At 66.2% G+C, this 10876-nt stretch overlaps 2 protein-coding genes across 4 annotated transcripts in view; one reads left to right on the top strand and one right to left on the bottom strand.

Moving 5' to 3' along the window:
- Positions 1 to 7561, top strand: part of MORN1 (MORN repeat containing 1) — a 48390-nt gene extending 40829 nt beyond the window's left edge. Inside the window, 2 exon segments of the mRNA XM_039876907.1 lie at positions 5088 to 5134; positions 7274 to 7561. Coding sequence (XP_039732841.1) covers positions 5088 to 5134; positions 7274 to 7395 — 169 coding nt within the window. The 3' untranslated portion in view covers positions 7396 to 7561.
- Positions 3848 to 10876, bottom strand: part of LOC120614119 (uncharacterized) — an 8221-nt gene continuing 1192 nt past the window's right edge. The window contains exons 1-3 of one of the 3 annotated variants that reach the window (XM_039876901.1): positions 8155 to 10866; positions 7102 to 7360; positions 3848 to 6571 (exon numbers count right to left, since the gene is read on the bottom strand). In XM_039876901.1, coding sequence (XP_039732835.1) covers positions 8410 to 9411 — 1002 coding nt within the window. In that variant the 5' untranslated portion in view covers positions 9412 to 10866 and the 3' untranslated portion in view covers positions 3848 to 6571; positions 7102 to 7360; positions 8155 to 8409. Of the gene's footprint in view, positions 6572 to 7101; positions 10867 to 10876 lie in introns of those variants that run through there. The other 2 variants (XM_039876900.1, XM_039876899.1) reach the window with 2 other exon arrangements.

The raw sequence follows: 10876 nt of genomic DNA, 5'->3' as shown, positions 1-10876 counted from the left end.
CGGGTTCCGTGCACACCTCCGGGTTCCGTGCACCCCCCAGGTTCCGTGCGCCCCACCTGGGTTCCGTGCACCCCCCCACATTCTGCACACACGGTACCCTCTGGCCTTTGGCACTTGCTGGCCACTCAGCTGGGAAGGCCGTCCTCAGCCTCCTGCCTCTGACTCTTCCTGGCTGTGGGTGGCCCTGTACCCGGGCAGTGTCCTGGAGGAGGGGTAGGGGGCTTATCTCAGGTGGCCCCAGGGGTGAGAGCTCCCAAGACAACAGGAGGCCATGGCAGGGACACAGGGCGGCGAGACTGTGGGTCCCAGGGCCACATGGGCTTCTACCCCCGGCTCCTTCGCCCTGGCCGCGGGCCCTCGCTGGGTGGGCTCAGCCTCTGCCTCCCCGTCCGTTGCTGGAAGCTGCTCCCGCCGGTGTCCAGGGGAAAGAGAGAGGGATGGATGGGTTGCATCCTTCCCTTCTTTAGAAACTGGTCGGCTGAGCGATGAGCATCCCGTCCTGTCTGAGCGGCCGTGACGGAGCGAGCAGGTGTCGGGGCGGGCGTGGGCGCAGCTGGGCCGGGGTGTGCAGCTCCGGCCGCCCTAATCCCCCTCAGCACAGCGGACGCTTCCCGCCTGACGCAGGCCTGGAACCGTGGCCCGCGGCATATGGAGGCCGTTAACCCGTCAGGCGCCCACCGCTGGGACACCGCTCACGGCCCCATTAGGCTGCCCTTGACAGGCGCCCCCAAACAGAGAACACCCTGCAGGCTTTCCAAGGCCTGGAGCTGACTGCGCACAGGGGACAGGGCCCCTAAACAGTGTGGGGCGCGCCCGACCCCCAGGGCAGGGCTGAGGACGCATTTAGCCCCTCTGCATTCGCACCCCCACATTCTCACCATCAGCTGCTGTCCCGGCCCCATGCAGGGGGAGGGGTCACCCAGAAGGGGCCATGTGGCAGTGTGACCCCCAGGCCTCCTGCAAGCCTGGGTACGGGGAGGCCTCCGGGTACCCCGGGGGCGGAGGGCCTGCGGCTGAGCCAGCTGGGAGGGGCCCTCTGGCAGTGCTGTGGCCATCACTCGTCAAGCTCGTGGCCCTGCGGCTCCCGTCTCTCTGGGGTCCTAGGGAGGCGACGACGGTCTCCAGCTTGGCCCCAAGGCAGCAATCGGCTGCCCGCTCCGATCTCGGGACTTTCTTACCGGCCGTCCTCGTGGATAGGCCGGCAGGTCCTGCACCTCCGGTGACAGCTTTCCCCACCTTGTACCTCGACCGACTCTGGGCTCCCAGCTCCTTAGGCCAGTGCATTCCTTAGTCCCCAGGCTGCACGTGATACCCGCTCGGCTGGGGTCAGATATTCCTGCTCCCAGGGTCACGGCCTTGACCCAGAGGGCCCCAGGCGGGCTCTGCCCTGACCTGGCCACAGAGAGGCCTCAGGACCCACAGGCTCGCTGTGTGCTCACTTCACAGGCTGGGAGACCAGGGACAAGGACCAGGGCCAGGCTCAACCGAACCCAGAGCCTGCAGCCCCAAGGGCCTCAGGTGGACAGGCTCGGGCCAGCCACGTGGGCCACAAGGGGACCGGTCACTGCAGAGCACAAACCCCTTGTCCTCGCCACCTGCTGTGCGCTTGGCCGAGGGGTCCCGACGCCAGCTCCCCGCCAAAGCACGGGCACCCCACTCGGCCGGGGTCCGGCCAGCGGCCTCAGCCCTGCCGTGTGTTCTCCTAACCCGGGCCGTGCAGACAAGGTCGGAGCAGCCACACGCCATGGCGCTTGGCCACAGCCCTCCGTCCTGCCCAGGCTCCGGCGGGCATCACCTCGGCAACAGGTCTGCCTAGGGTCAGGCGTGCTCGTGGTCACTTCGGTGGAACAAAGTCCCAGGTGCAGTCCAGTGATGCACCTGTCCCAGGAGAGGTGGAGTCAGGAGGGCCTGTCAAGGTCACACGGCTGTGACAGGCCTCCGGAAAGCCACAGGGTCATGGGCCACACCAGGGCATCCGTGCTGAGGGGCAGCCGGCTAGACCGGCAGGTCGCCCAGCGGCTGAGCGCCTGGTGGGAACCAGCGGGGCTGCCGTGTCAACCCGGCCAGAGGCTGTCGAGCTTCCCACCCAGGACCCCCACCCCTCTGGGCGCTAGCCTGGCCACGTGCACAGTCGGAGCAGGCAGCAGGCACGGCCCACCACGGGAGCCTCCTGCAGTGACCCATCTCGCAGGGAGACATCCAGTTAGCACAAGATGCCAGCTGGGGGCCTCGAAATGACAGCTGCATGCTGAGGGAGACCACCGACGGGTGAGCTGGTGCTGTCCACACGATGAAGTGCAAGGGCTGGATTCCCCCCCACGCCCCCCCCCAACATGCAAGTAAACAGCAAAACACTGGACAGCAGCCCCGAAGACACTAGACCTCGGGTGACAAAGGACGGGGAGTCACGAGAGGTGGGAACAATCGCCTTGAGTCCCTCCACCGCCGAGCTACTTACTGCCTTGAGAGGTCTCAGCTGTGGCACAGGGAGGGGACCCAGGCGGGTTCAGGGGTCCCCGGGGAGAGACGGAGCTGGGAGCAGGATGGGGAGCAGAGGAGAGAGCCTGCGTCTGCCGAGCGCAGATGAGCACGTGCGCATGAGGAGGGACCCCCAGGGGACCGAAGGGAGTCTGTCCGGAGGCACCAAGGGCCCCTGCCAACAGCCGACAGCCGACAGCCGGCAGAGACGCCCAAAGTCACAAGGCATTGTGGGTCGAGTGCTCACAGGCCTTGCCTTAGTCCCGGGAGCAAATAACCTGAACTTCACCCCATCTGGCCAACTTTAACAGCCAGACCCAGGGATCTAACTATTTCTAAGTAACAGCGCCGAGAAAATAAGAACACAAAGATAACTGGCCCTCAAGAAGGTAAGATTCACGCCTGGCACCTGAGCGAGATCACTAGGCACAGAGAGGACGCAGGAGAGCACGTGAGGGACAGCCATCGGTCCAAAGCCCCCGGAGGGATGCAGCTGGAGGGACAAGGACGTCCACTGGCTGTGACCGGGTCCCAAGAGTTTGAGAAGCCCGGACCCGGCACACACGGGAGGGTCAACCGCGGAGCGGACACGCAGCGCGAGCGTGGACTTAAAGACAGAACCTTCGGAGCCAGACTCACGAGCCGAGCAGAGGCTGGAGCTGGGAGACGGCTCCCACGAAGCAGGAGGCTCCGCCGCGATGTGGGTGCGCGGGGACGGGAAATGGCCAAAACGTCTTCAGATCTGATGAAAACTAGAAACCCACAGATCCGAGACCCTTGGCGAAACCCAAGCACGAGAGGACAGCGGCCCAGGGAAGGAGTGGACCCTGACGGCGGAAACGCAGGACCGAGGGCCGAGCCCTCGCCCTGTGCTGGCTCGGGAGCCTCCGGCCCACGCCACGTCCACCCCCGGCCCGGCCCAGCCCTGGGTCCATCCCGCCGAAGCTGACCCGGCCCAGCCCAGCCCACGGGTCCATCCCGCTGACCAGCCCGGCCCGGGGGTCCGACCTGCCGATGCTGACCCACAGTCACGTGGACTCCGGGAGGAAGCCCGTTTGCCCACCGACTCTTGATGCCCCGCCAACTGCTGAGGCTCAGCCAGAGCTGTGTACACAGTTGGTGCCCCACCGGTGTTTCTGGGGTCACGGAGAGCCCCACCTCGCAGCGCCACCCACTGTCCCAGCAGCGCCGTGGTGCTCTGTCTCCCGGGGACACGTCCAGGTCTCCCCCGGCGCCAGGCCCGACCTGCGCGTCTGCTAGAACGTCAGTCAGCTGGCGCCTCTGGCGACTCCTTACCCAGGACCCCCAGCTCCTGCCTGGCTCGGCCTGTTTGCTCGCAGCCTTGGGGGTTCTGTAAAAACGCTCCGGATTCTTGTAACCCCGTTTATTTCTCTTAAAGCTGGCAGCCTGACAGACTCTGGTTATTCTTAGCGCTAATTTATTTACCTGCCTCCCCTCCTCCCCGCATTTTGAATTTTTAATGTGGCTCTGGGGTCCGGGCCAAGGCCCCGTTTCCCCCCACGCCCCCCCCGCTCAAAATGAAGTAATTTTAAAATCTTTTGTCTTTAATTTTTTATCGCCCAAGCCATGCATGTGGTATTTAAGTTCGACAAGGGGTCGGACCTTGGCAGGTCGCCGAGCTCAGCCAGGGGCCCCCGCTCCCCACTCCCACGCTGATGGCAGGAATCTGCTGCCAGAGGGAGTGGGGGCGCCCTGCTGGCTTCCCCTCCCCCCTCCCCAGTCCCTTTGGCTGGATAATTCGGGGCAAATCCCAGCCTGTCGCACGTGGGAACTCAGTGCTCCCCAGAAAGTGCATCAGAGGCCTGAGGATTCAGAGGGGTGTGGCGTCCAGCCCAGGCCAGCTCCCTCAGCTGAGGGCCTGACCCAGGGGCAGAAGCCAAGAACTGTGCCAGTGCCCAGCAGGGCTCTGAGACGTGTGTCCTCACCAGGGACACAGCCAGGTCCTCTAGGGACGATGACCCTCCTTGTGGGCAGGCGAGCGGGCCCCCAAAACCCACTGTTCGGGACAGAAACACAGAGACTGGGGTCCAAAGCCTGCCCCCACCTCAAAGAGCCTGGGCGGCTGTGGCCAGAAGTGAGCCCCTCCACCCCAGGACCCGGGCCTGGCCCCGGGACCCCGCCCGGTCCTATCCTCACCTGCTGCCTTTTTTCCCCACGTCAGAGGGGACAATGACTTTTAGCTCCCAGCAGGGGGACACGGTGCCCCAGACCCTATCCCCACTGAGCCCCAGGCGCCTGGCTGCCGCTTGTCACTCCTTGCTGGAAGGTGGTCACACTCGAGGTCCAGCTCATCTGCGGCACATTTAGGTCCCCTCAGCCAAGGCGAATGTCCCTGGCTCCTTGCAAGACGCCAGGGCCTTGGGGCAGAGGTGGGGGCCCAGGCCTCACAGGCCGTCTCCAGCAGGTCAGAGTGGCCACAGGCGGTCGCAAGCTGGCCCTCGAAGGCAGTTCGGCCTCCAAGGACAAGGCAGCCCCCCCTGTGCCCTCTGCTGTCCACAGGGCTCCCAGAGCTGTGCCCAGGGGGGCGGGGGGCTGTCGCGTGCAGGAGACCTGGAAATCGCATTCAGGGACTTCTCTTCTCCCCGCAGGCCTGATGGGGCAGCCGAGGCAGAGCCGGGGACAGCGGCCTTCCCAGGTAGGCAGGCACCTGGGAGGTGTGAGGACACTGCCGAGCGGGCTGTCTCCAGCTGTCACCCCGCGATCCAAATGGATCATTTATGTTAACCCCTGGAAGACGAGCTGGCTGCTCCCTCCTCTGGTTGTGACTCTGACAGTCCCCCCGCTGGGGGGTGGCCCAGGAATGGGAGTCCAGGGTGGCCTCGGGTTGGAGGCAGGTGCCCTGCCTAGGCCCAGCCCGGCTGCCCCAGCACAAGCTCTCCCGGCACCCCCAGAGGCAGGACCATGGGGCCCTGGGCAGGTAGGGGGACGTCAGCTGGCCCAGGATCCTCCCCGAGGCTTGGTCCCTCGGTGTGTCTGCGGGCACCAGGTAGGGTGTCCAGCAGAGGAGGGCTCACCAGCCCTGGCTGCCTCTCCGTCACCTCAGCCAAGGCGAATGTCCCCGGCTCCTTGGAAGGCGGCAGCTTCCAGGTCCCGGCTCCAATCTGGCCCCTCCTGCTGCTGTCAGCAAAGCTGGGCAAGGCCGTTGGGAGGGGGACGGCTGGGCTCTGAGCAGTGCCCCCCACCAGGCTGACAGGGCCATCCCAACAGCAGCCCCATGTGTCTGCGGCTGGCGGGTCAGCGCCCTTCAGGACCCCGGACCCTGTGTGTGCAGGAGGAGGAGGTGGGGCTGGTCGGGAGGGTCCCCGAGGAGAAGTCGTTCTCAGGTCACAGGGGCCAGCGACGGGGCTGGGCGCAGTGGGGACTCCGGGCCCAAGGCCCAGGACAGGACCACGTGGCAGTCGGCCTGGCCTCGGGACGTTTCTGAGGCCAGTAAGGTGGCCACCAGCCAGGCCCTTTCCCATCGCCCAGAGGAGGCCTTGGGACAGGTCAGATGAGGGCTGGGCTGGTTCCGCGCGGCCGCTGGGCCGCGGCTCCCTGCGGCGCCCCGGTCGGGTCGGCTGGCGAGCTGCGTCCCCGGGAACAGCTAGAGGCCGCTGCTTGGAAACAGGGCGTCGCCGTGCACCGCTTTTCCTCCAGGCGGGCCAGCGGGCCGCTGCCCCAGGCTGCGGAATGCGCCCCGCCCCGGCGCCTGGCCCCCCCAAACCGCGCTTCTTTGAAGGGGCTGACTGGAGGCCGAGCCAATTCCTGCCGGCCCCAGGCCCTCTCTGGTCCTGCCCCAGGAATGCGTGGTGTCGCAGCCCCGGGCCCCTAACAGAGGGTCACCGAGGGCCTGTTTTCCAGGCCGGGCGCTGGAATGTTCTCGCGGCGCAGCCGACTCCCGCGCCGCGGTTCAGCCGCGGCCGCATTCCTGGTGTGAGCCCGGCCAGCCCGCGAGCTTTTTCCACGCTCCCGTGCCAGCCGCTGCGGGCTCGGGGGAGGGGAGAGGGCGGTTTCTATGACAACCTCACTTTCTGTTATTTATTTTCTTTTTTATGGTTTCTCCAACTTTGAAGCTTTCCAGACAGTTTACAGGCTGCAAAGAAGAAAAGTGCTTTTGCTCCCTGCCCGAGTCCCCAGCAGAGCGGCCCCCAACGGCCCCGCCTTCCCCCACGACCCCACTTTCCCCACACGGCCCCGCCCCCCGCCCTGCCCGGGCCGCGCCCCCGGCCCATGGCCCCGCCCACAGCTCCTCCTGGGTCCGCCCATCGCTTCACGGCCCCGCCCACCGCCACCCCCGCCACCGCCCACCGTCGGGCGGGGGGCTTCAAAACAAACCCGGTGAACAGGTCTTAAAACCCTTGTTTTCAAAAAACGTTTTAGAGGAAATGAATTATTTTCCTCCTAAAAAGATAGAAAAGTATTTTCAAAAGGATCCCAGCACCTAGCCAGCCACACGGCCCTAAGAGCAGGGAGGGGGCTGTCCGCTCGCTCTCCAGGGCCTTGACCAGCCCACCTTATCGAGCTGTCGGTGTGTGTAGCCTCGGCGCTGCCCCCAGCATGTCCGCGCCGGCAGCTGGGCATGGAGGTGGAGGTGGTTCATCTACCCCAAATTCATTTACTCACCTGCATTGTGCGCCCAGCAGCCGGGGCAGACGGCTGCCAGGTCCTGGGGTCACAGGGTGGAGGAGACGGACAGCCGCCCCACTACGGGGCAGGTGGGGGAAGGGCAGGAGCCTGGCAGGCAGTGGCAGCTGGGGGCCAGTCAGGCGTCTGGCGTGTCTCTTGTCTCTTGCAGGAGAGTATGTCATCATGATCCGTGATGTGACCACGCCTCCGTTTCTGGGCCGCACGCTGCCCACCGCCTTCAAACACCTGCGGGTCTCTGCGAAGGGGGCAGGCCCGAAAGCCTCGAGCTAGGAGCATCGTCCCCACGCCCCAGAGAGTGGCCAGTGTCCCTGCGGGAGCCCACCTCATCTCGAATAGAAGGAAATGCTGCTTCTGCTCCCCCAGGCGCCCGAGTGGGGGGCCAAGGGGGCCCCCCCACACCCCATACCGCTGGCTTTAATAAAATGCTCAGCAGTGACTACTGAGTGGCATTGTAAGGGTTCCCAGATGGCGCAGCCCCTCCCCACACGCCGGGAACACGCGTGGTAGCTCCTCCAGGCTGGGCCTGCCATAGGCGCCTGGCACCCTTCTCAGCTGGCACCCTGCACCACCCACACCCTCCCGAGGGCGAGGCCCCACCGCAGAGTCCTGTGGCGAAGCCCGCCCAGTTGACCCCTGGGGCTTCTCCCCACAGCCCCTGCCTGGCAGGACACAGGCCCTGCGGGCAGCCTGGGAAGCAGGAGAGGCTCCCAAAGGAGAAATCAAGATGCAGCGGACGGGTGACCAGCTTCTGGAAACAGGCCGTGAGTGCCTCGGAGGTGCCTCGGACTTTACAGCCACCTCAAATGTACCCACAGCGAGCAAGGCCGACGGGGATGCGAGCCCAGGAGCCACTAGGGAGGCCCGTGGGCCGCCAGGCGAGCGGTCAGCATGGAGGGCCAGCAGGGGGCCGGCGATGGTCACTCCTCTACCCGTGGGCTCACACACCCCAGAGACCCCTGGCTCCCAGGCAGGGGACCATCCCAGCCCCTCCCTCTACCTCACACTGCCCTGGCACCTGCCCTCCCTCACCCCGCAGCCCAGCGGTGGGGCTGGAGCTCCGTCTCCCCCTCCTGGGCCTCTCCCCAGCTCTGGACCCAGACAGCCAGCTGCGAGCCCCGGATGCAGCGATGGTGGCTCAGCCTCCCCGGGCACCGAGTGCACTTCAGGCCAAACGCCCCGAGCCGAGCTCTTGCTTGTCCCCCGGACCGGCTCTTCCTACTCAGCTGGTGACACCGAATTCTGTTGCTCAGGCCCAGAACGCTGGTGCCTGCCAGCCTTCAACGCTCATCCGCAGCCAGGCTGGATGGGGGCCGGGGGTGGGGGGGCAGCAGAGACAGACGAGGCTGAGGAGGTGAGGACCGACATGAAGAGCGGAAACAGCGGGCGAACGGCCGGAAGAAAGAGCGAATGGGCGGGTGGAAGAGAAAACGAGCGCGGACAGACAGGGAGGTGGACAGAAGAGAGACGTGGGTCACCGGATGGATGGTACATGGACGGACGGATGGACAGACGGATGGACGGATGGATAAATGGATGGGTGGGTGGGTGGGTGCCGGATATAACAGGCAGAGGTCCGTCTGTCTCTAGGACATAGGGCCACGTGGAATAACAGGTCTCGCACGCCCCCTGAAAGGCAAGAAACGCAGACGAGGAAAAGGCCCCTGCGTCGGGCCCGCGCGAAGCCCGAGCCCCTTCCCGTCGTGCCCCGCGGGAACCCGGCCCTGCGCCCTCCGGCTTTTCAATCTGGTTCCCACGCGACCGCTCCTCCACGCGGCCCGACAGCAACTGACCGCTCGACACACTGGCCAAGGGGGTGGGGCGACCCCTGCAGGGCCTGAGGAGCGCGGAGCCCGGTCCGGGTGGGTCTCCTCCCCCGGCCCCTCCCCACGCCCTCGGGACCTGCTTCGAGAGCGGGGTGGGCCACCGCGGGAGCGTCAGGAGATGAGAGCCAGTGCGGCAAAGGGGGTCCAGAGCCTCCGCGACAGGGGAGTTGAGGTAATTCTGAGCCTGAGGACTGAATGGCAGCTGGGGCCACCCGGGGCAGCCGCGTCTGCCAGCCTCTTTTTGGTCCCATAGGCTCAAGTGGCCATAGGTGCTGCCGGCCTGGCTCTGCAGGACTTCTGCCTCTGACTGTCCCTTCGGGGAGTGAGACTGCCAGTGTCCCCGGAGCGCGTCCCCCAGAAGGGCCCAGGGCTCTGTCCTTCCCCAAGGCCACGAGGCAGAGGGGATGCGATGGGACGAAGCCCTTCCGAGGGCACGGCGTGTGAGCTGGAGCCAGAGCCACATCCCCGCACAGACAGGGCAGGGCCTCAGGCAGCCGCCCTGAGAGTGGCCACTGGCTCTTCAAATGCGTCCACCGGCTCTGCCCCCGAGGCTCTCTGCGGCTCACTCCTCCTTTCAAGATGAAATCACAGGTCCGTGGACGGAGAGCGATGAAAACGACGTTTCGATTTTGGAAGAAAAAGGTGCTGGGAAGAGGAACCGCCGCTGGGTCTTCCAGAGACAGAATGACAGACAGGAGAATGACAGAATGACAGAATGACAGACGGGGAGGTCAGAGTGACGCGGGCATCTGCCCTTCTGCCCCCACTTCCCGTGGTGCCTGGGCCTTGGCACACGCGGCCTCAGACCACCCAGCGGCCGCCCTGTGGTCAGCACTAAACAGAGCCCGCCCTGTCGGTGCCCAGCCTCCCCCTGCTTGCCCGGCGCTGGCAGCACCCCAGCCTCCTCTCCCACTGGCTGGCGGGTCACCCGGGACACTGCCCAGGGAGGCCACCCTCCTCTGCTGCCCGGCCTGGGGGCCAGGAGGGCGGTAAAGCCAGCTGTGCAGAGTGCCCCCCCGGGCAGGGCTGCCTAGAGGTCGCCCCAGTGCCTGGCCCCTGCCGGCTCGCTGACCGCCCGAGGCGGCCCTCAGCACGTCCTGGGGCGGTGTCAGTGGGAGACACAGGCCTGTCCCAGCAAGACCACTGCTCACTGGCCCTGGGTCGCCAAGGGGCCCGAAGCCCCAAGCCCAGGCTGCTGCTGTCACTCAGCAAGCAAGGGGTGGCTGTGGGCAGTGTGCAGGCCGGGCAGTGACCCACACCGCAGGCCTTGGCTCAAGGACCCGGGTCTCGAGGAGCAGGCGCGCCAGGCCACTGCCATGGACAGGCATATAGTCTGATGCGGACTATAAATAGGGCTGTCATCGTCCAGCTAGGCAGCCTGTCAGGGTGCACCAGATGTGCCGGGCTCAGCCACCAAGCCAGCCCTCCCCACCCTCACGTGGCCCCAGGACAGTGACAGCCCGAAGACTCTGGATACCCCTCCTCCTGGTCACTCCACCCAGGGATTCGGAGAATGACCCCCCCCCAGGGCAACCAGGAACGGGAACCAGGACAAGGCACCCCACAAACGCTGCCGCAGAGCCCAGCGGGTGGAACCCTGTCCACGAGGCCAGCCTGGGCGGCCTGGGAAGGGGCTTGCTACCGACCCGGCCCTCACCCCTCCCAGGCCTTACCCGCAGCGCAGGTGCTGGCCACAGGCCGCGGCAGCCACAGAGACCCCTGCACCAGGCCAAGAGGGCTGGCCTCTCAGGGTTCTCATCCTTGGCGACTTCCCCCTCAAGGACCCACAGGGCAGGGGACAAAGTGGGGCAGAAGCTGGGTGGGAGCCTTCAGGCGGCTGCACTGCACGGGGCCGGCGCGCACCAGGGACTCCCACAGGCCCCGATCTGGAAGAACGGCCAGGGGCTGGGGGTAGAGGGAGACCAGGC

This window comes from Pteropus medius, unplaced genomic scaffold (genome assembly GCF_902729225.1).
Source record: "Pteropus medius unplaced genomic scaffold, Ma_sr-lr_union100, whole genome shotgun sequence".
NCBI lineage: Eukaryota > Metazoa > Chordata > Mammalia > Chiroptera > Pteropodidae > Pteropus > Pteropus medius.
The sequence above is the reverse complement of the archived record's forward strand: the minus strand, read 5'-3'. Positions and strand labels throughout refer to the sequence as shown.